At 41.7% G+C, this 25,559-nt stretch overlaps 1 protein-coding gene and 1 long non-coding RNA gene across 4 annotated transcripts in view; one reads left to right on the top strand and one right to left on the bottom strand.

Annotated features, from left to right (window-relative positions):
• The window catches only part of EPYC (epiphycan), a 68,051-nt gene extending 42,990 nt beyond the window's left edge, over window positions 1–25,061 (bottom strand). Inside the window, exons 1-2 of one of the 2 annotated variants that reach the window (XM_075600446.1) lie at window positions 24,911–25,061; window positions 23,070–23,246 (exon numbers count right to left, since the gene is read on the bottom strand). In XM_075600446.1, coding sequence (XP_075456561.1) covers window positions 23,070–23,237 — 168 coding nt within the window. In that variant the 5' untranslated portion in view covers window positions 23,238–23,246; window positions 24,911–25,061. Of the gene's footprint in view, window positions 1–23,069; window positions 23,247–23,864; window positions 23,994–24,910 lie in introns of those variants that run through there. The other variant, XM_075600447.1, reaches the window with a different exon arrangement.
• LOC142495243 (uncharacterized) overlaps window positions 1–25,559 on the top strand; it is a 242,228-nt gene that overhangs the window by 71,499 nt on the left and 145,170 nt on the right. The gene's annotated exons all lie outside the window — the stretch shown is intronic.

Raw genomic sequence — 25,559 nt, 5'->3', positions numbered from 1 at the left:
CGGTAGCCAATCAGAGCGTGGGAACTCCATCCCATTTCTGATTGGCTCTAGTAGACCATGTGACAGAGGCTTGGGGGAGAACGGATGTGACCTTTTTGAAAGCCTGTCACATGGTACTAGAGCCAATCAGAGTGGGATATATTTCCCACGCTCTGATTGGCTACCGTACCATGTGAGGCCGGCCATGTTTCTTTTAATGACGTCATCTTAAAGGCAATTGAAGCAAAGCCATTCTGATTGGCTGTGCTTTCATTGCCTTTAAGATAACGTCATCATTTTTTTTTGTCGGCCAAAGCACATGGTTTTCACGGCCCAATCAGGACCGTGAGAACCATGACAAAAATGTGACGTCATAGGCCTATAAAAGCCTATGTCGCCTCATTTTGAAGCTAGTCGCCGAGGAGGGAACATCTCCCCTCCTAAGAAGAGAAGAAGGGCGTGGCGTAAGAAGATGGAAAAAGACCCCAAAGAAGAAAGAAGACACAGACGTGGATTTTTTATGGTTTTTTATTTTATGGCTTACCTGTGGATTGGTTCCTGTGCTTCTGGGTAGCTTGAATTTCGTTGAGTGGACATCTAATGGTGAGTAAACAAAAGAAAAGTGTATTATTTTAACTTTTACAGGTTTTTCTGATTTTTGATTCATGTATTTTATTTTTTCAGTCCCATTTAATGCCCGTGAATGTAGCTATGTATATAATATATTCACGGACACTGAATGGGTGTATTGTATGTGATTTTTGTATGTAAATGCATTATATTTTATGCTCTATTATTGCCCCTGTATGTTATGTTTATCTATCTGTATGGATAGACATACAGGGATAATAATTTATTGTTTTGCTAATGTTTATGTTATTTTCATGTATGGCTAATGTATTTAGCAGCTTTATTTTGTCATTGTTGTGAATATTGTCATTTGTATTTAGGTAATGGCTTCTTTCTGGTAGTTAGATTAGAATGATGGTGGTTACTTTAAATTAAAATTGTTTTGGCAATGGTTTGGCTTTAGTAATTAAATAGAGAATTGTATAATTGATTTGTATTGTATTTTAATTGGTTTAGTAAATGGATTAATTGATTGATGCTAATTGTATTGATGTTGCTATTTGATTTTCATGATGGCATTGGTGGTTAGGGGACATTGTTCATAGTGTATTTTATTGTTACATATATTTTGCATAGTGTTACATGATGCACAGATTAATTGCATCATGTACACACTCAATGCAATTGTGTGACATTTCATATACATTTGTGGAGCTGCTGATTTGTTGCCTTATATTTACAATCGATGCTTGATTTATTTTAACATGCAATGTGGTGATTTTAAGATTAAAAATTCATGTTTTCATTTATGCATGTTTTATGTATTTCATAATGGGCAAATAATATATTATCCATATCTGGATAATAGTTATTTTGCACATTATTGTACTGTATGTGTTGGGGGTGGGGGGAGGGTGTATTGGCCCCAATGGTATGTGGGTAGGCCTCCCTTGTGGGTAGTGGGTGAGGGTGGTTAAGCCTCACGAGGTGGGGGGTTAGTGGGGGAGGGTATGTAGGCCTCCCGAGTGGTGGGTGAGGGTGAGTTAACCCCTTAATGACTGTAGCGGTTAATAATCGCTGTGGTGATTAAGGAGTTAGGGGACATTACATTGGCTATTGTGATTGTTGTGCATGTTTTGCAGCACCGGAGGGGCATGGGCAGGATGAAGATGAGGATGAAGACGGCCTTCATCGTGGGTGCCGGTAAAAGGTATGTTTTGACTGTATTTATTGAATGTTATATGTATTTAAAATGGGCAAATGCATTATTATCCATATGTGGATAATAGTAATTTTGGCCATTACTATATAGTATGTGTTAGGGGGGTGTATTTAGTTATAATTCTTGTTTATTATTTTTGGAGGTGCAACATTGGTACCGCAGGCCTGCGGGGACCCCCGGACTCCCGCAGGGACTCCCGCACTCCCGCGGGGACCCCCGCTTGTGAGCTGGGGACCCCCGGACACCCGCGATGTCAGCCGGGGACACCCGGACTCCCTCGGGGACCCCCGCGGGGTCAGCTGGGGACACCCGCCGGCCTGCTATATGGGTTTTGCGCATGCAAAAATGAAAAGCAAGAATTTTTTCTAAGTCCAGATTTCTTTGCGTCTACTCTGACCTGACGTGTTCTGATCAACGCAACTTTCACGTTTGCTAAGGTTGCATTGCTTAGTGCATCCCGCTTAAGGGCAGAATTTAACGCAAACAGGGTTGCGAACGAGCAAAGTTGGACTTAGAAAAAATTCCGGGAAAAAGTCATTTTTAGAGCGCAAAGTGCCTGTTTGGATTGCTTAGTGCATCGGGTTGAGCAAAAAATCACATTCGAAGAGCACTTTGTGGTCTAAAAGTGACTTAACGGAGCTTAGTGCATAGCCCCCTATGTTATAGTGAATAAATATGTGACTGCGAATGGATACAATAAAGCTGTCCTACTACCTCACTACCTGTAGCATCCTCACTGTTTGTCAGACTTTATCTGTCTAAATGTATTTTTTTGTCTTTATTAGACAGTATTATACTTTTGAAAAACAAAAGAAAACAAGTGCCCGCTCCTAGTGTAAAACCAATGGGGTGGTTTATTTCTCTGAACAATTTAAAATGCGCACTGTGACAGAGTCACTGACTCAGTAGGCTGGAATAGTGAATGGAGAGACGCTGCAGTCAGTTCACAGAGTGTTAATCTCCTCAGACAGAAGGAAGCACACCTGCAGCCTAATTAAGCAGGAGGCCTGAGAGACTGCAGGTTTAAAAGCAGGAAGTGACACACACACAGGGAGCTTGTTTTTCCACAGGAAGGTGGAGAGAACTCTCCCGGCTGGGAAGCCGTTGCTGTTGCTCTGGTCCCCAGTCCTGCGAGGAGCTAGGCTGCTGGGACCAGCTGGGACCCCAACCCAGGATAAAGATCAAGATTGCTGCGAGGCTGGACACAGCCTGCTCCCTGGAACCGTGTTCCTGTTTGCTGTTGGAGCTGCTAAACAGATAAGACTTTATTCTTATTATGCTTATTGGTTATCGTTTGTGTAGCATGTTTTGGGCATGACCAGATTAGCTGGCTGTCCTGTTAGTAAGGGCTCAAGAAGTGAGTTAGTGTCCCTAACGGGACTAGGCTTTAATTCGCAAGAAAGTAGTTTCTTAAAGGGACAGTGCACCCGTACTTATTTTGGTTGTGGCTAATAAACCACTGGTGTTTAAAGTTTCCCATCGTGTCAAGCGTCTTACTGACCCTGCCGCGAGGCCGTCCTGCCACAGGTGGTGTCAGAAGTGGGATGCTACGCCTCTGGGGGTCAGTAGATGAAGATGTGTTGAGACACTGAACTCAAGCGGGGAAAAAATAAATGATTTTTGCTGAAGCATGGAAGTTACAGCCAGCAAGCGCTGAGTGTAAATTTTGCCCCATCAGGTATGAAAGGATTGCTGTGTAAAGCTACTGCCTTTTGCTGAAGCGAGTGAATTTGCAGCTAGCAAGTGCTGTGAGCAAAGGTTGCCCTGTCTGGTAAAAAAAGAAAGTGAAAATGAATTTTTGCAAAGAAGTTGCCCTAGGAAGAACCCAGAAGGTTCAAATATTGTAAAGCAAGAACAACTTACGTGTGTTGTGCAAAGTCTGCCTCGTCGGGTGTGAAAAAAAAAAACGGGGTTTTAAAATGGCCGCCGTCAAGTGTCAGTTTTGCAATGTACATAACCATACAAAACAGTGTCCCTTCAGGCCATATGATGATTATGATGACGACGCATATGTGGCCCCGAGAAGAGAGACGAACCCGCAGATGGAAGCTGCAAAAGTGTCCAGTGTGTGTGTGCCCAGAACCACTGATGTCTCTGGAACTAATAAAACAAAGAGAAAGAAGAAAAATAAAAATATTTCTCAAGTCACAGAGGAAGTGACCGAACCACTTGAGCCTGCGATATCAGGACAACAGGCGTCAGCAAGCCACCGAGATGTGCTGCAGACCGGAGTGATGGGCAGAATTGTCACAGGAACGGTGGCAAAGGAAAAGGAGGAGCAAAGGGAAGCTGAATCCTTGACCCAGGGAAAAGAGGCCTTAATTTCTGCACTCCAAACTGCCCAGCGTGATTATGATGTCTTGCAGAAACAATTGAATAGGGAGCGAGAAGCTAATGCAGAGGTACAGAGGTGTATACACCCAGCTATACAAGAGTATGCGGCTTTAAAGAAAACAGAGCAACTCTTGCGGAGTGAGTTGGAGGAGCTGACGACAAGCTTGAATAAAGTCAACACCGCAATTGCTAACATGGAATCAGAGAGAACCAGTACTGACTGGAGACTGTGCTATCAGATGTCCCAGAGAGATGTGCAAAACTTCATCAAAGACTTAGAAGTTTCTCACCAAGAAGCTAGCGCGCTCAAAACAGAGCTGGGTACTTTGAAGAAAGCCAATGAGACGGTCCTAAGGGATATAGAGACTGTGAAAATGGAGAATATAAACCTGAAAGAAGAGGTTTTAAACCTGACTGGTCAGGTCAGTGATGGGACTGAGAAGCTTCGCCAAGCGCAGAAAGTGAAGGCGCAATTGGCGCAAGAAAAATTAGAGGTGCAGGAAGCACTGCAGAATGCAGAGAGGATGCAACGTGTCTCCCTGGAGCAGCACACACAAGCAGCGCACCTATGGCAGAGCCAGCTGCAAGAACTACATGCAAATCTGCAAGCGGCCAAGGAGAAGCAGCAAGTGCTACAGGAATGGCTGAGTACCCAGTATGTCCCCACAGAACAGCATGAGGAGCTGAGGGCCACGCTGTACGCCACAAGAGCATCGCTGGGGGCGGAGCTTGAAAGCCAGGTGATTCTGTGTGAGAGGGAGCGCGAAAAGGTCCAGAGACTGGAGCAAGAGCTGGAGAAGCAGAAAGGCAACTCCATCTCCATGAGTCAGTATGCCAAGGAGAAAGAAGCCTGGAAAACAGAAGCAGCGGCGATACTGGCGACAAAAACTACAGAGCTCCAAAAGATGAAGGCGGCGCTGACGCAAGCCCAGAGCAAGCACCAGGAAGAGGTGAAGGCCCTGAGAGGGGATTTGTAGGATCAAATTGAAGAGCTGCAGACACAGATTGCTAAGCGCAAAATACAACTCGCCGAGAGGGAGGAGGTGACCGTCCGTCAGGTGGCTTGCCTGACATTGCGCTATGAAATCGAGATGACTGATACCCACAGGCTGCTGGACGACACGGCTAATGAGAGGGACCGACTACAGCTGGAGCTGGACAAGGTCTGGGAGGAGCACAGGCAATTGCAGGTCAGAAATAGAGGAAAAGAAACAGATTTAAGCCTTGCGCTGAACCTGCTAAGAGATGTGGAGTCGCGACTCAACGCCAAAGAGGATGAACTGGCAGCGGCACTGAGTGAAAAAAGATATGCAGAAGGACAGCTTCATGACCTGAGGAAGGACCTGGAGTCTGAGCGTGCTGGCCGCAAGTTGGCGGAGAAACAAAAGCGTGACCTGGACGAGATACTCGAGGCCCTAAAGACTGAGCATGTGGCTATGTTGGACAACGCTCAGTTGGAAAATAAGATGAGAAAGACATCACAGGTTATCCAGCAACACTCCCAACGGAGTAAATTAAAGGGACAAGAAAGAAAGGCCCAAGCCTACGAGTCTGCCGACGGTAATAGAGCGGCATCATGGGGTGCACTTAGGGTTGATAAGACCCCCACCCAAATTGAAGTTATAAAGATAAATGAGGTGAAAACCAACACTAAAAATACGCTGATGGAGAAAGGTCCAGAAGCCATCACCACTGAAGCGGAGTTACTGTCTTCACAAGAGGAGGCTAAGCTTCAAGGTAGCCCTCTAAGGAAGCTTTTCACTGGATCTGGTTTAAAGAAGCTTTCAGGCAAGAAGCATAAAGGAAAGAAGGAAGAAGAGACAAAGGCAGAGTATGTGACAGGTACTTGTTCTGTCTCATTGGAGTCTCGTGATCCTGCAGAGGTAGATGGAGGAGACAGTTCGCCCTCTTCTCCTGATGAGTCTATAGAGACCTCTCCTACAGAAAATGTAATGGGAGGCACAGCACAGACTGTTGAAACAGAAGGTGAAGGGGCCACTTCTGATGGAGAAAGAAAGAAGGAAGGCATTACACCATGGGCCTCTTTTAAAAAAATGGTCACCCCTAAAAAGCGTGCAAAGCTGCCTTCTGAAAGTGACAAAGAAGATGAGGTTGAAAAAGCAAAGAGTGCTACCATGTCCTCTACTGGTAGTGCTGGTTCTGTTGAAAATCAAGAGGAAGCTAAAGAAAATGGCGAGGAACAAAAGCTGGAAAAGAGCCCGGAAGATAAGAAAAAGGTTGACAGCTCTGTATCATGGGAAGCTTTAATCTGTGTGGGTTCTTCTAAGAAAAGGGCCAGGAAGACTTCTGATTCAGACGAAGAAGTACAAAAAACCTTTTGAGGAAGGTCAAAAACAGAGGGAGAAGCAGGACAAGCACTGGTGAGTGAATACTATGAGCTAACTGAGGTCTTGGCTCTTCTACAGGGTAAGGGAGACTCATAGCCCAAGAGGAAGAAGGCAGAAATAGCTGATAGACAGCAGGAGGCTTGGGGACATTTGCAAAAGGGGACACAACAAAGGCGGAGCTTCAACCCTAGACTCAGGACGGCACAAGAGAAAGAGGTAGAGAAGGATGAGTGTTCAGGCCCAGATGGCCTGGTAATTACCCAAAAAAGAAAATGCCTAAATTGGAAGGCAAGAAAAAAAAAGGGGGGGAGGGAAGGGCCGACGACAGACATTTTCGCCAAAAATGCTGGTGCACGGGAATGGTGCACGGGCCGCTCCACAGGACAATGTTTCGCTGGGTAGAGGGATATGTGACAGAGTCACTGACTCAGTAGGCTGGAATAGTGAATGGAGAGACGCTGCAGCCAGTTCACAGAGTTAATCTCCTCAGACAGAAGGAAGCACACCTGCAGCCTAATTAAGCAGGAGGCCTGAGAGACTGCAGGTTTAAAAGCAGGAAGTGACACACACACAGGGAGCTTGTTTTTCCACAGGAAGGTGGAGAGAACTCTCCCGGCTGGGAAGCCGTTGCTGTTGCTCTGGTCCCCAGTCCTGCGAGGAGCTAGGCTGCTGGGACCAGCTGGGACCCCAACCCAGGATAAAGATCAAGATTGCTGCGAGGCTGGACACAGCCTGCTCCGTGGAACCGTGTTCCTGTTTGATGTTGGAGCTGCTAAACAGATAAGACTTTATTCTTATTATGCTTATTGGTTATCGTTTGTGTAGCATGTTTTGGGCATGACCAGATTAGCTGGCTGTCCTGTTAGTAAGGGCTCAAGAAGTGAGTTAGTGTCCCTAACGGGACTAGGCTTTAATTTGCAAGAAAGTAGTTTCTTAAAGGGACAGTGCACCCGTACTTATTTTGGTTGTGGCTAATAAACCACTGGTGTTTAAAGTTTCCCATCGTGTCAAGCGTCTTACTGACCCCGCCGCGAGGCCGTCCTGCCACAGCACTCACAAACATCCATTGTGTTAAAGCAGTTTATGAGTAAAACTCATGCTCCTATGACGTGGCTCATCCGAATCTGATGTCCTGTGTAACCCCTGGGGAACTTTCTTGGCTCTGCCTCCTTCCAAATGGAGTCCTCCGGCAATGCAAATGGTTGAAGATAGGTTCCACCTCCAGGATACTCCCCATAGATAAGCTGAAATCCTCCTTGTGTTTTTGTGTGTGTATGTGTGTATATATATATATACATACACACACCCACACACCCACACACAGATACTGTCATAGTATTAGAAAATGGTAAATGTTACATTATATAGCTCAAAGTAACGTTTAATCTCACATACAGTAGAGTCATATTTAGCTTATAAAGTCCCATAATAATTCAAAATATTGATAGATACTAGATAGATTGTAATACTTTGATATTATACAGTAATTCAATTTATCGAATATTGAGCGCCCATCTATAACTAAGAAACCAATTGATTGATAAAGTGTAAATGATTTTAATGACTAGAAATCCTTATTAATTATTGATAATTTACTCCGTTATTTGGCGAGGGAGTGATAGAAAGAATGAAAGAAGAGCAGAGCAACAGACACCACGCCATGAAAATGAAATTATAAGTGATTAATGTGTAGTGATGATTTTAATATAAATAAATGTTATAAAAACATCACATAATAAAGATAGATTGTGTAATAAAGATAAGTAATACATATACTTAAATGTGAATAATTTTTGCTATGTGTGTGTAGATTTAATTATAAAGTGTTTATTATTGTGAGTTCATTGATATATTTAGAACAGTGATATAATATGAGCAGTCCTCAACAAAAGCGGTCGCCCGGGGCGACGGCATTTTAGCCGCTGGCGTGGTGCTGTGGCGGGGTGCTGCGTCCTACTTCTACTCCAACTGCAATGGCCACACTGCCATGCCAACATGAAACTCGTGACGTCACGCGACGTCAAGCAGATGAGGAGGCAGCCTTGGAGAAGATGCTGAGGAGCATGAGACGGTCGGGAGCTGAAGTGACTGGAGTCCGGCGCCTGCCCACCAAGTAGGTTTCAAACAAGCAAGCCGCCTGGACGAACTCTGCTGCACAGGTGGGCCCCCTCGCTTCCAATGAATACAGACACCCACAGTCAATCACCCACACAGTCAGTCACCTACCCACCCAGTCAGTCATAGTCACCCACCCAAGTGTCAGTCACCCACCCAATCACTCACCCACCCACCCAACCAACCAGTTAATCAGTCACCCAGTCAGTCAGTCATCTACTATATATCTTAACTGCCCTATACCTACACCAAAATAACCTATACTGCTGTCTTCCAGATTTGACTTTCAAGTTTCACATGGGAGACATCGGAATCCCCCCTAACCCAGAAGACAGGTAGGGAATACCTCCCCTCCAATATATAACATTGTGGGAATGTGGGTACCTGGACATTGAGGGACTGCGGATCAGATAAGATCCCAGGCGGGATTGCTGCTTTAGAAAGTGTGAAGCGGGGGCATCCAGACACTGGTTAAGGGGTTCAGGAAACTAGTCATTCACATATGGCTTTTTTTTTTCTAGATCAGTGATGTCATCCGACATTTACACAGATACACACACACACGTAACTATGTAACAAGGACTAATTGTAGTAAAGTATACATGTAATACAATAAATAAACTTACGTCAAAAACGAATGTTATTAGTTCTTACTAGGAATTTATTCAATTATTATTTTTTAAAGTCGGGGGCGGGGCTAGGTGACGAGTAGATTTTTGGGTGATTTGTCAAGCACTGAATATGAGTATTGTGTGGCTATAGAGAACCTCACCATGAGACCCAGTACAGCTAGGCATTAGAGGGTGCGTAAAAACGCTCAAACCAGACCTCCATTGCCAAACACCATCAAGGAGAGAGGAACTCAAACTCACACTACTGTGCTGACATGTATGCATTCATTAAGGCCTTTTGGACCCAAAGTGTCCAACATATATATCCAGTAAGTTTATCTAATAGTTAACCTCTTGAATCTATCCCCAGATAGTAGGGAGGCTGCTATGACCCTGATACTCATGACAGAAAGGGAAATTGGATCCTTGTTATGTTTTTCACTGAAATGCCTTGAAAGGCTATGAATTTGTAGGCCATGCACTATGTTGTGGCGATGTTCCAAAAAACACGTGCTTAGTGCACACAGTGTTCGCCCAATATATTGAATAACAGAATAACACATTAATATGTAGATTGCATGTGTAGACAGGCAGTTAATATAGACTTGGACAGAGTATGATTGTCCATTTGAATGTGAAATGACTATCTGATTTATTGAGATGTTTACAAGTCAGACATCTTGACCTACCACATAGGAAACTCCCATTTTTAGGATGTCTACTCAATACTTCCACTACATTTCTGGTTTTTAATTTACTTGATGCTAACTTTGATTTTAATAAGTCCTAGCCTTTTGAAAAATAACTGATATCCTTGATGGTAGTTTTGATCCAATAATTGGATAATTTTGCAATATTCCCCAATGTTTGAGAATAGATTTGATTTTAACGGTAGCATTGTTGAATTGGGTGATAAGTAACGGTGTTTTTGAATCACCAGATGTTATTGCTAATTCTTGTCCCTTACTAGCAGTTTTCTGATGTTTGTTTTGGACTTCTCTAAAAGAGAACTTCGTTCCGTTCGTAGTGCTTGTTCAAATGATTTTTGGATGAATTTTTTTATCATAACCCTTCGATACAAACCAATCCACTAAAACCTGTCCCTGAATCAAAAAATCAGAGTCCAGAGAACAATTCCTCCTGACGCTGAACAATTGACTCCTGAGAATGTTTTCAGGCTATTTAGCATAGTGATTGCTTGAACTGTGTAAATAGCTATTCGTAGCCACGTTCTTAAAATTTGTTTTTGTGATAATTTCATTGTTGACATTAACATCAATATCCAAATCTAAGAACACAGCTTTTTTAGGATCAATTTGAAATGTGAACTTCAGTCCAATGTTTTTGTCATCCGAGCATTAAGAATAGCAGTCAGTTCATCTGCCTCACCATACAAAATGTAAATAAGGTCATCTATGAAACAACCATAAAACACCAGACCCACCACCAGCCTAGCATTACCCCATGTAGAGGTTCGCATAGCTTGGGGCGAATCTGGTCCCATGGCCGTTCCAGAGATCTGTAAATAATAAAGCTCCTCAAATAAAAAATAGTTGTGTTCAAGAATACATTTTATAGCTGTCAAATTAAATTCTCTTTTTGAACTACATGACTCCGGATCCAGAGATAAAAAAATGTTAAATTGCCTTCAAAACCCTTATTGTGAACTATATATGTATATAAAGAGGCCACATCACATGTGCATATTTACGATTTGACCATGTGGCCCAAATGTATGATGTTTTCCAAGTTATTGCTGAGATGGAGTCCATGACATGCAACATGTCCCTCAAATATGATCTTAATTTGATTACAAATAGCTGTAGAAAGAATTCTACATACTGGGACACATTGGACGTCATCGAGTCCACCCCAGATTCAATCGGTCAAAAGGTTGATGAACATCCTTATGTAGTTTTGGAATGTAGTAAAATATAGGTGTTCTCGGATGTTTATTGAAAAGAAATGAAAATTCAGACTTGGTAATAACACCTATACTTTGAGCCTCAAGAAGTAGGCCCTTAAATGATTTCTGATATATTTCCATCAGATCTCCCTCCAAAACGATATAAGAGGAAGTGTCCCCCAGGAGACGACCAGCCTCTGCTAAATTGTCATCCCTATCCTGAAGGACAACTCCACCACCTTGTCTGCCTATCAAATTACCAATTCCCTATTATTACTAAGTTCTTTTAAAGCATATAGTTCTTCTTTATTAAGGTTCTTTTTTGATAATGTTGTGGTATTTTAGCACATGCATGCAAAATGTTTTAATACCATAGTATAGACGGTATCTATAAAACTTCCTTTAGAGTGATTTGATCACTATAAGCTTATATGCTAAGTTTTCTGGACATTTTATTATTTTTATGTATTTTGTTATATATTTAGTTTTATTGGTATAGCAGTAGATTTATTATGGTTTATGCACAGTTTTTATTATAGCTACCCATAGTTCTATTTCCAGCTTAGTATACCTCTCACAGGGTTAATAGATGTTCTAATTAGTTACCATCTATAATTAATAGATTCAACATCACAATATTGTAATTTAAGATTCTGACCTATGCGCGATCCTAATTTTTTCATGTTATAGAATTATACTTTTGTTTAGAAAAAAAATTGCCTGTTAAGGTAATAGTAGTTGGTTCAGAAGCTCACTGTTTCTCTTAGTATGGGTTATCCACTGTGGTGCCTTCAACCTCTAATGGAGCAATATAAGAGGTTTTTTTTTTTTTTAATTTAATGCAGGTTTGCAGCAGGGGGTCTCCGGAGCTGAACCCGGTTAATTTCAGCTCAGGGGAACCCCTGCTTCCTCAGAACGCTCCGCAGGGGTGCCGATATCTCCTGCAGTTTTTTGCAGTTTAAAGCACCTGCGTCACATGGGCCAATAAGAAGCCACACTGGATAACGTAACAGCTTCCTATTGGCCCGCAGGACACGGGAGCTTTGAAAAGCAGCCATATAGTGAACCCTGGAGTGGCTACTAGCACCCATTACAGAGGTAAGTATCTACGAAAGCAAGGTGTTCCCGGAGCTAAAATTAATGGGGTTTAGCTCCGGAGGCCCCCTGCTTCAATCTTGAATTAAAAAAAATGAAACAAAAAATAGCTTGGATTGTTTCTTTAAAATTTATACATCTAAAGGAGAGCCCCAGGGAAATCCTTATCCACGTGACCTTTTTGGTACTACTGTATGCGCTAAAAGAACAGAAGTGTTGAATCACCATGTAGCCTATCATTCAGTATACTATAATATTTGGTATATAAAATGTTTGTTGTTTGATAGATCCATTAATGTTCTATAACATTAGTTCATTAAAACTGCCTAAATTGTTAATAACTGTTCTTGTACAGTAATGGAGCTAAACAAAACAAAATTTAAAACAACACTGAGATATCTTTATTTTCTCCTCAGTAGTCGCACAACTGTCACCCTGAATATAGAATGATTGCCAAATTCTGCTTGTCACGGGAGACCAGTCCTTTTAACACCTTTTTACCACCGGGATTACTATCACCAGACAGGACACAATTATTGAATAAACTGAATTTATTCTGGCAAGCCAGCAAACACACAAAATACAATATCACAGTGAAACACTCACCAACTGGGAGTCTGGGGGAGGAGGGGGGAAGTCTCTAGCCTCAACTAGATACAGGACCCTGATTCAGGTAGGCTTAGCCTGTGCGCTTCCCGTTGTTCGCAGTGCTTCTCTCAGTGTTACACTGGCGACACACTTTATTCGAGCTCGGCTAGTCCCACGAATTCGGGTATACCCGGGTGTAATGAGGTTTGTGACTGTTTTCTGCCCGAGTGCATTGGGTTATTTTCCAGGCAGGGATTGAAGCATTTTATTCCCGCTGGCTGCAATACTGCACAGTATATATATACTGCATTACAATTCATGAATTTATGCCATCTGGTAGACACGCGAAGCATTGCAGCCTATTAAATCCTAATCATTATCATTTAACAGATCAGCCGCCCGTCAGCCAGGCATGAACCCAGGCTGGGAACGCAAACGCAACGGGGCTTGTCAGAGGTGAGGAGCGGCGCATTCCAGGTATCTGCCAGGTACATACTGGGTATTTGCTCGAATAAAGTGTGTCGGTGCAGTACCTAGCACAAAGCACTTTTGAATCTCCCGCCAGCCGTGTTTCCGTCAAACTCCAACTTGCTCCACTGGCCGGGCTTCTCCAGCGCTTCTCCACTGAGATCAGTGCTTGTGTATGCTCTTTTACACAAAGCACTTTTGAAAAGCCCGCCAGCGTGTCTCCGATCGTCTCCAGAGATTGGCTGGTTCTCTGCCCCGGCTGTGCTCCTTACATAGCCCTCGCTGGCTATCCTTAACATGGAGCAGGAGCTGGCAATCAATCAGCGCGGATTGTGACGGTGCAGCCAATTACAGGATGAGGGCTCGCCCGGCTGCACCAACGGGAGGAAGGGGCTCTGTCAGGCGCTCAGAAACGCCCCTGGATGACAGGGCTGCTGGAGAGCGACAAATTTGAAACTGCCTATGGGGAATCGTGCTACGGAATTCAGACCCGGCAACAGCTCCCCTCGGCCAGCCCCAAATTTACCTCTGGGAAGGTGTCTACGGGGAACAAAGACTCTACCCCGCTGAGCGCCCGTCCCCAGACCTGATATCCAGCCCTTCCCTGCTCACCATTTGTCCTCGGCACCTAGCCTCCCCCAACCCTTTGTCCTGATCTGGCATTTCTATGCAGGCAGCTCGGATAACTGAATTACTGTGTCTGTCTGCAGGGAAATAATTGAACACAATTTACAGTACTGGCTTGCTGAACTGGTGGGAATACATTTTACAGGGAGAAAAGTGTGTTTACAGATATATACATTTACTACTTGCCCTGTGTACATTTACTACATCCCCTGTTCTCAAGTTATACAGTTTTCCCCCTTCCAGACATCAGACAGTGATTACCTTTTATCTGGAAGGGGTTACACTAAACATTATATACATTGGCCAAAATGAGCCTCACACAGGCGGCCATTACACATGTTATTGGGGAAGCCAGCCGGGCTTCACCTTTTATTATGTGAGGCCAGCTACCCCTACAGTGACGCTACTCATTCAGGAACAGCACAAAACTGTGTGCTAAAGACAGCAGCAGCAAAGAAGAGAACAGGTTTGTGCACTTCCTGAATAAGCAGAAAACAGATGGTTTATGTCTGAGCCTCAGTGCACTTTAGTTTCTCTGAAGCTGCCAATTTTATAAGATCACAAATCCCACATGGCGGCCTTCTTAGAATGAAAATTAGGTACTTCAGTCATCTGGAGTATAGTTTTTCGCTTGTATCAAGCCTGTAGTGCTCAGATTCACTTTTAACATTCGTAGCATGCCTTTAAATATATTGTTTTATATTATGACTTTGTTCATTGGATACATTTGCGCCTCCAGGGTACTTTACCACACTTGTTGGTGTCTTAAGGTGGCATCTTAGATCCCAAAATATTCATATTGCAGTTGATATGATAGCAAAACACTTTTAGATAGTGTCAGAGCTGTTGAGATACAGTACAATATTCTGCACCTTTGGAAAAAAAATGAGATGCACATATTGTATTTATACAGGTTGACTGGACTCAAACTATGGGCTCTATATATCAAAGGGCAAATTCTGGTACAAAGTAATAATTTTATCACAATCTGCCCTAAAATATACCTGTACCAGGCAGCGTTTATGTTTTTATCTTGCTTGTGCCATTTTCACCGGCATCTGTGTGCGACGAGATGAGGGAGTGATGGAGCAAGTGGGGGGAGTTAGGGTGGGGTTACATTTGCATATGGTCACAGGGAATGTGCGTCTTGTGCAATTTTTCTTAATGGTTTTCTGTGTTGGTTTTCTCCGTCACTTTTTATTTATTTTTTTTTTCTCCGTCACTTTTAAGCTTTTTATTTATTTTTTTGCGCAGCATGTGCCAAATTCTATAACTGTAAAAATATACTTCATAAATACGTTGCGTTTCAGAAAAAAAAAATTGCTAATTCACAGTAAATTAATTTGTTTTGTTTTTTACCACTACAGCCTCATAAGCCAAAATGTTATTTGATACTGGCAGAAGAGCAGATCCATATTTTGCACTACATAGGATCTAGCTATATATAAGGTATACACCTGGTGGATTTTAATAGGACACAAATATATATTTGACCTACAGTATGATACTGCAGTATTAAAGGACCTATGATTCTCTAGCTCATTGAAGGACAATTGATCCATATTACCTGGGTCCTTTTATTACTCCTCCATGGGGAATATTTTATGACTTTTAAATCATTTAGTGTGTTTAATTTGATGTAATAAAAGTTTTTTATTTTTGGTTTATTTTACCCTTTCCTATTTAGCTTGTTCTTGACCTTTAGGAGGTATTCACCAATGAGCTAATATTGCCAGAAATTGTGAGATTATTTGCAATTAGTTCATTCTATTGGGGGTCTTTCTGACCCTTCTTCTGGGTCTTTTCTGTGTGCTTTCAGTATTTAGTAAGCTCCAAAGCTGCCTATAAGCATTTTCACAATTCGGCTGCTTCAGAGCTTATTGAATTGGCTCCTAAGGGAGAGGATCGAATGCTGTACATAATCATCGTGATTCTAAGACCAATCTCGTGTCACCAAATAAAAATGGTTGTTATACCTAATTCTAAACAGTAAAGAAATAAGTTAATAAGTTAGCTTTGTACTCTGAGGAATTAAGGAGTAGAAAACTTATTAGGATAGGGGACATTGATCATGTTAAAGTGAATTCACTGTAAAAAGGGATAGCAGTTACTGTAGGTTTGTCATATGTTATCTTCAGATTACTGATTTAAGAGTGCACTTCAAAGGACAAATGCAACCATAATACCTGGTCATATGGACGTTCAGTGTTTTTATTATGGGATTTACATATTAAAATGGCCCCAAATACACCAGTCCTGACACCAGTTAAGGCCTGGGACATAGTAAATAGAAGCTCGCTGAGGCGCGCTCTGAAAATGGTGCTTTTTTCTGTCCTTGCAGGCGAGGCAGTGAGCGCGCTCTGGAGGCGGAGCGGAGGCGTGTCAGGAGGCGGAGTGGGAGGCGGGGCTAGTCCCCCGCTCAATGGGAGCGGTCACGTGACCGCTCCTCCGCTTCCCCGAGCGGCAAATTTGAAACCTGCCTGTCTCGGCAAAGTTTCTGAGCCTCCGCACGCATCAGCACGCATGCGGAGGGGGAAACTATAGCCGCGCTGATGACAGATGCAGGGGCTTTGTGCATTTGCTAAGCGCGGCTCAGCCCGCCTCAGAGAGCTTAAGCTTACTATGTCCCAGGCCTAAGGCAAAGACAGAATATATGATTATATGCTATTGACAAGACACTAGTACTCAGCCTTTTCTTTGTAAGGAGGCTCATCAATTACAGTACAAATGTTTTTTTTTTATACTAATTTGTCTTTATTGCTCTTCTGAGTAAAATACAAAACAGGTAAGAATGTTCGAGATTAAGGCTGTTTAGTAAACACACACAATAAATAAGTAAATGAAGCATATGCAGTATTTTTTTTGTCAACTGCTATAAGCTATGCAATATAGCCACATTAGCACTGTAAGCAGTGGTGAAAAATGTGTGCATTTTAGTATACATAGATGTCAAATTTGGGAAATATCTGATTATATACAGTAGAATACACTTTTTTATTGCCATGGGGCTGATATCTTTTAGGGTCATGTTATTGGGAATAGCAGAAATTATGTTTTCCATTAGATACCTGTTTCAACACTATAATTAATGCCTGGCTATTTTCTTTGGTGTTCATACCTGATTTGCTCTTACTGGGGTTTATTCATTAAACAGCGATGGTGCCGATCTGGACAAACGCATGGAAACACCCTGCTCTTGTCTACGGCCAATATGGCTACTAAAACTTTGAACTCCTTGAAATTTGGAAAAAGGTACTTTTGCAGCCTTATGGGTCTATATATCAATGCATTTTCTTCCTACACCTGCAGTATGTACCAAAGCATTTTGCTCCAATGTTAGTGTCTTCCCTATCTTATTCTATGGGAGGTGTCAGTAGGAGGAATTGGGGAGTGGTACACAGATTATAATGAAATGTATCACATTCTGCTGTTGACTCCACCTTGTGCTTCACCCTCTCTTCTCTATGATCCTCTACTCACCCGAAAAGATGTCATGAAGTACAACTCTGTCCTATTCTCCTCTCTTTTTGAACTACATGCCCCTCTTCTTCCCCACCCTTCTAACTTCAGACCTTGGCTAAACTGTTACACAGGCATGCTCAGCTTTTGCTCTTCTGAATGGCTTATTCTAGATCCACTACTACAAAATTATCTTACCTTGTTTCACCTCTGTCCTCTTCCAGGCTAAACAAAGCTATTTTTCTACACTAATCAACACTCTCAAGTCTAACCCACGCTACCTCCTCTCTGTTTTTGACTCTCTACTCAGGCCACCATCTGGTAGCTGTTTTTCTGTCTCTATTTTACCTCAGGATTTTTCTTACTGTTTCAAAGACTAAGGCTGGCTATATAGTGCACGTGACGGCACAAACAAATTCATGTAAGTGCACCAGTCTGGCCATGTGCGCGTGTCACGGCAGAATTTGGAGGAGACAAAAAAAATAGATTTTTTTGCGCGACAGCCACATCACGGCTGTGTCACGTGAGCGGTTCCACCTATGAGGGTGAACCAGCCTGGTGACATCATGGCCACGCCTCCCCATCACCAGTGTGGCCAGAGTACACAGATCGCTGAGGCGACAAGCACACGTGCCAACTAGCACAGTACGACTGCGGCCTAAGGTTGATTCTATTGGTCAAGGCATCCCCTGTGAATCCTCTTATCCTACACCTCCTCTTTCTAACTCTCCTCCTACCTTCCTTCACTCTCTTTTCTCTGTCACAGAAAAGAGTCTCACTTTTGCTCTCCTCCTCTTCCTCTACCACTTGCCCTGTTGACCCCATTCCCTCCCATCTCCTACTTTTTGCTTCCACTGTAATCCCTAAACTCACACATATTTTCAACTTTTTCCTCAGCTCTGGTACCTCTCCCACCTCCTTCATGCACACAAGAGTTATACCTATACTCAAAAATGTCAAATTTGAACATACCTCTCTAACTATTGCCTTGTCTCCTTTTGCCTTTAAATGCTCTCATACTCCATTCCTTCTTTGATCATTTACAAATCTGGTTTATGCACTGCTCACTCTTCTCTTTACTCTCTACATACATTACTGTACTCTCTGAAGCGGTGGTAGGCAACATAATATACATCCAGAGCTGCATGTGATTCCATAGAGCCCTCAAACGAGCCTTCAAATATCACCTCTATGCTGATGACACACATTTACTTTTCAACCCCTGACCTTACACCTGCTGTCATGACCAAAGTCTCTGAATGTCTCTGCAGTAGAACATCGTGGATGGCCCTCCGTGATTCTTCATACTTCCTCCCAAGTCTGGCCCTACTATCCCACTTCTTCATCACTATTGACATCACTGTCATATACTCGGTATGGCAAGCAGACTGCTTAGGTGTCACATTTGACTCCTTCCTCACATTCTCTTCTCACATTCACAATGTTGCTAAAACCTGTAGTTTTTCTTCTGTTACATTGCTGAGATACACTCTATCATTCTACGTCTAAAACTCTAACACATTACCTCATTCTCTCCCGTTTTGACTATTGTAAACTTCTACTCTCTGGCCTTTCTGCTTCACACCTGCTTCCCCTACAATCTATCCTAAATGTTGCTGCAAGAATATCTTCATTCTCTCCTAAATTGGTCTCAGCTTCTCTTCTGAAATTCCTCTCCTAGCTTCACATGAAATTCTGTATTACTTAAAATATTATTCTCTCATTTAAGGCTATACACTCCTCTGCCCCTCTTTACATCTCAGCCCTAATTTATCTCTACATTATTTAAGGATGTCTTCTACCTACTGTACCCCATTTGTATCGAAAGCAATGCCCTCTCCGCCTAAAACCTGTCACTTGATTTATTCTTGTGTCAGAAGTTCACCAACTTATTTAAATAACCCTATTGGCTCATACAAAAAAGATTTAAATAAATTTCTTGCAATAATAATTAGACCACAAAAGCTGTGCACAGATTGAAGCCATAGGTATAGTATACTAAAAAAGTAAAGGGAGGCGTAAAGGGAGGCATGAGTTAACACTTGACAACTTGCTGTTCTGCTGACATAGTGTAAGGGAGCTTGGCATTGGCATACTGTAGTGCTGCTTGTATCAATAACAAATCTGGGGTTTATTTGAGAGTTTAGAAGAAGTTATTTCGAGGTGACAATGTTTTCCTGTGCAATCTTTTGAAAAAAAGAGAGTAGTTGGTCATATTAGTTTCTTAGTGTACATCTAAGTTGCTAAGAATTGATGCAAACGAAAATTATTGTACATACCACATCAAGATGTGAATTCTAGCAGTCATTTGGGGGGGGGGAGGGAATTATGGGTATAAAGAGTTTTGCCCTTTACATTTCTTATAATCATAGAATTTAAAATGACAAATTTAAAAAATATATTTTGGGGAAAGTATTTATGTATTTTTGCCATCTATATATTTACATTAATTATGTGATATGTACTCATTCTATAAATGACGTGTTGCAAATCATACAATTAATTTAGGTACTGTGAATTTGTAGTGACAGTAGGGAAGGTCAGGTTACCCTTTGCGGATGTGACTATGTCATGATTTTTGTCATGGCAGGAGGAGCTCTTGAGGTTTTTATTGCCCTGCCAATTATGTATTGATGCATTCACTCCGTAAGGATGCAAATCTTGAGGAAAGCTACATAAATTACATGTCTTAGCCTGCTGAGCTGTGTCTGCAATTGCTATATAAATTCAGGTTATTTGATGGGTTCATATGAATGTCTACTGCAGGGGTGGCCAACTTCAGTCCTCAAGGGCCACCAACAGGTCAGGTTTCATGATATCACTGCTTCAACACAGGTGGCTCAATCAGTGACTATGGCTCACGTGTGCTGAAGCAGAGAGATCCTTGAGGACTGAAGCTGGCCATGAATAGTATGAAACTGTGAAATTATTTTGATAAGTAGCTCCCCAGCTTTTAATTAATTAATTTTTTGTTCTTGTATATATCTTGTAGTTTTTTTTACATAGCGCTTTACAGAGACATTTTGCACAGTACCTCCCTGAGGAGCTTTCAATCTATGTTTTTTTGGTGCACAGGGAGATAAAGTGACTTGCCCAAGGTCACAAGGAGCCGACACCGGGGATTGAACCAGGTTCCCCTGCTCTAAACTCGGTGCCAGTCATGTTTTTACTCACTGAGCCACATCTTTTCCCTTTTTAACATATACAATATATTTAGTCTTTAGTTTATTTTAATTAAGTATTGACTCAATTCACATTGACTTTGTTGGTTCTTTTAAAAATGTTCACAAAAGAATTGGCTAACTCAGGGGTGCACAAACTTTTCCCCATGCACACCCCTGCCTGCTCTCCTCAGCGCCTCGTGCCCCCCCCCCCCCTCTCGGCCCTGGCGTCAAATAATGTGCAGGGTCATGTGACAGCACTGTGAGGATTCGCCATCCTGGCGGTCGCAGACCGTCTCCTCACCCCAACAAGCCTTCCGTGACGGATACCCAGGATGCGCAGTTTCGTGGTCCCAGTACGCGCGGACCTTGTGCACTCTGATCATCCGCCCACGGATTCGAATCCCGCCCCAATCTCTGTCACACGACGTGTACGTTCGCCCCAGCCTCCCTGCTGACGCGCGAGTCAAGCTCCGCCCCCGCTCTGGGGAGAGTCAGGACCGCCGGGGGAATGACGCACGTTGTCGGCTCTGCCCTCTGGCCTTCGTGACGCGCGGGTCGGCACGCGACTGGTCCTGCCCCCTCTTGTCCCAGGAATTGGCGTGGGAGTGATGTGCTCTCTAAACTCCGCCCCCTGGCCTCCGTGATGCGCGCGAGCAGTTCCACCCTCAACCCCGATTAGGCTGCATCATAGGGCACACCTGTGTGCACCAGCTGCCAATCGGCTCTTACTTCCTGGTTCCACCCTGGCTGGCTATTGGAGGCTCCTCCTATTTATACCCTTAGTCTGCTACCATTTCTAGCTGAACATGGTCATTGTGACGCCGTGCCTTGCCACATCCTTGTTCCTGAATCCTTGCATTGTCTGCTGATTTACCTCTTGTTGCCTGAACCCTGCTAGCACCTTGGACTCCGCTTCTCTCCACTCCTGATCCGGCTTGTATGACCATTCTCCTGTCTCCAGTCCTGACCTTGGCTAAATACTCCAACGATTCGATATTCTCCTATCCTGAACCTGGCTACGTACCCCGACTATCCGACACTCTCCAATCCTGAACCTGGCTACGAACTACAACGATCTGAAACTCTCCGCTCCTGAACCTGGCAAGTACCTTAACCATTCTCCAATCTATAACCCTGACCTGGCTTGAACGACTACTCTTCATCCTAGACGCGCCTGCGTGGCTGTGGGTCGGCGTTATCCAATCCCCTACCTCAGCACTGCAGACGCGCTTCGTTTGTGGTGAGCTACGCGTTACAAGCACGTTGCCATGGTAATGTGACATCACGTGACCCCACTGCCTCATTTGACGCCGGGTTACCATGACGACGCGTCGCTGGAAGGGAAGGTGTGTTTTAGATGCCTTGGGCAATCCCCTGGCATTTCATTTAAATGCCTTGGGGGAGAATGTGTGACCTCTATAACTGCCATGCCCTCCCCACCCCAGAAAATCTAGCGCCCCCCAGTTTGCGCTCACCTGGGCTAACTCATAATAACTTCTCTAAATAAGTGAGTTACAGTAGTTTTCTTATCAGAGAGGTTATTGCTATGTTTTTCCTGTTTTCTACTACTAATGTACATTGATATAGTAAACTATTTTAAGCCAATTTTTTATTTCACATAAAGCACAATAGTTTACTTATATTTAATAGCTTCCAAGGTCAAAATCTCCTCCTGTCTTTACTAGTTATTACAGGTGTAATCATACATCTTCTGTTTTACTTTGGTCGCACAATATGATGTGCTACCGATATGCTCTCTACACCAACGCATTAATAATAACTTTATTTCCTGTAGGGCTTTGCTCCCGATAAGACTCAAAGCAATTCACAATTACAGTATAGTGTGTGTTACCCAGCACATAGGAATTTATACAGACACAGCCCCTACCCAGATGAGCTTACAATCCATGTTTTAGTGCCCAAGGCACGGAGATAAAATGACTTACCAAAGGTCACAAGGAGCTGACACCAGGAATTAAACCAGGTTCCCCTGATTCAAACTCAGTGTCATTGTTTAGATTTTCTCACTGAACCACTCCTTCTCCCTTTGCAATATAAGATAAACATCTTGGAAGGCCTGTTCTGAATGGAAATCATGCTCAATATCCCAGTGAATAATGACATGCTATTTCATAAAACGTGCTATGCCACATCAAGCAGTGATTATCAATTGGTGTAACATTCTGCACAAAAGTGGTCAATAACTTTTACAGAACCATTGGGTAAAATATAGGAGCTTTCCATGTTTAGAAGGCACTTGCTAAAAAGTTCATATTCACTTATTTGCACAGTTGATATCTGTCCTTGTATACATATTACATATTTCATGGATGTGCACATACATACATTTCTAGAACGAAGTTGTATAGATCTTGTTAGAAAGAAATATATTATACTTATTGTTGTCTGTTTACCTAATTGGTGTACAGTGTACATTACAGTATATATAAAACAAGTTGTGGGTTTTTATCCAGCATTTTAAATCTGGTCAGAAATGTTAAGAAGCATGTGAGCTGTAGTAAACCCGCAAGTATAAAAAGTAACACATTGGATCATTTGAAATGATAAAACAATTACATTTACCTGTGCCTGATCAACGGTAAGGCTTTCGTCATAGTCATAGAGATTATCCAGTTCTTCTAGATCAACCTCATATGTATCCGTGTCATAGTTTATGGTGTCTGTTGGAGGTGCAGCTACAACTGATTTAAGAATAAAAAGTCCCAGAAAAACATTTGCAAAAGTCTTCATTCTTCCAAGCTTTGGAGGGAAGCACAATAATATACAAGATGCATTAAAATACTTGTATACTGTGTAACAAAGAAAATAAACTTTTATTTTTGGTCTGTCGGGAATTGACATGTATTGAATTGTTTTTTTTTTTTTTTTAAACTAATAATGCAATAATAAACCTAACACCATTTAGTTCTGTTTAACAGCATTATGAGAGTTTTTCAATAATTTTGGATGAATGCCATAATGCATACATTTATACTTATCACATGACTATCAGATACACAATTGATATTTTAGTAGACTTTACTACATGTTTCCACCATAATAGGCTGAATGTAGAATTTAAAAGCAATTTAGTTGTACAGTATAAAATACAAATGTACAAACTTTCGAAAGGGAGGTGCACAATTGACAGTAGCACTGCAAATTGTGTTTGAAAGTTTTAGCAAAACACGTCTGCACCAATTAACTTTCGTTAAATCACATTTTAGACTAACAAATAACCTACTTAAATTCTTGCAACCATTATAAAAATGGTGGTACAGGCATGGCATTGATGCTAGAAACAGAGTGAAAGCTGTTACCACGTAAGTCATACTTCTGAATTATTACTTAAGCAAATAAGCATGTGAAATATGATACCTGTTAGAATGACAGTTCTCTTGAAGAAGCTAGTTTTTTGGATGATGCTACACACTTGTCCTATTCATGTACAATTCCTTGTGACTTGAATGCAGAAACATTACGAGGTATTATGAATTCATGAGCCAAAATGCACTGACAGACAAACTAAATTTCAGATGCTTGAAAGAAAGTCTTTATGAAGCAGGTTTAGGCATGAGGATATGAAATTCCTCTGGGAAAAGCAAACAGCACAAAGCTTTCATTTACAGTATGTTGGATTCACATAGATATTTTACTAAATGCATGAATTACTGTAAGATCTCACTGCTTGAATGGAGTTTTTCTATTGCAAACATTTATTTGTTGGTGTTACATTTTATGTATTAACCAATGCAATTTGCAACTTCTAACGGAGATAAGATTAAATGAACACTTGTAACAGTTAGATACAGCATAATATCAATATTGACCTGTTACAGGTTTATGATATTAATTACCTTCAAACTATAGACAAAGATATTCACAATTTTCTTAAATATGTTATTTGATTGATGAAGCACATGTCACCCAGTGTACATTTCTTATCTATAGTACCTACCCATTACTAGTGACACAATAATGGATTGCTGTACTATGGTCCCTTGCAAACTGCTGATTCTTATATCTCTAATTACAAGGAAAAGCATTATTGAAGAGAAAATCTGTGCATTTACTGTATATAGAACAATCTCTCAGATTCTCAAAAGCAAAATACATATTTTTGTTTTAATTAGAAAATGTATTAATATTGTGTGTTTAATGTAGCAGTTTTGTATTTCATACCAATCTAAATATGAGATTGCAGATATATATAGAAGTTATATTACCTGCCTAAGCAATAATAAACACATTTTCTAGTGGTATTATAGTTGCTGATTAAAAGCTAGTGTAGTTTAAGTACAAATAAATGATTTATTTGATGAAGTTATTTTGATACAGTTAATCATTTGACAAAGTATCAGATAAAATTTCAAAACAACCTGTTAAAAATATTAATCTAAGGAGATAACATGCATGAAACTTACCTTGGCTTCTATATTCTCAAATGGCTTAAGGTTACTTTGCCTGCAGTGTGAGTGGTATTTGACCCTGACCAATGACAAAAGATCTGTGGGTCTGGAGGAGGGTGGTACATCTGCTTCTAAGCCACCAGCTTAAAGATCTCATTATGAGACGTCTTCTTGGTGTCTTACATTTTTGAGGTACTAATCCGAATAAAGATTTTGTTTATTTGATAAAATATTAAATTTGATATATTTCAATATGCCGAACATGTTTTTTCTTGTAAAAGTCAGAGATTTGTGCTATATACATTTTAGTTTGATACACGAATACCCTCCTTTGAAATGTCATTACAGTAGCTGTGTAACCTGGAGAGTTAAGGAGAAAAGATTACGTTTCAGGTTCAAAGTCTTTTCGTTCTTTAAGCTTTCAAGGCAGTTTGGAATACAGTTGCATATTATATATAGTATGGTTTGGGCATGCAATAAATATCTACAATTTAGGTGTCAATGTATGAAGAAGCGGGTCTGCATTGAAATATTTGCATCTAAATAATTAAAAACAATTTGCTGAAACATTGCATATTTATTAAAGTAACACAAGTCACACAATTCTTAATACATATACCTGCCCTAAAATGCTAAATTAACTCCACCCCAAGTTCCTCCCCCT

This window comes from Ascaphus truei, chromosome 5 (genome assembly GCF_040206685.1).
Source record: "Ascaphus truei isolate aAscTru1 chromosome 5, aAscTru1.hap1, whole genome shotgun sequence".
NCBI lineage: Eukaryota > Metazoa > Chordata > Amphibia > Anura > Ascaphidae > Ascaphus > Ascaphus truei.
Note: the sequence above shows the minus strand (reverse complement) of the source record. Positions and strands in the feature narration are given on the sequence as shown.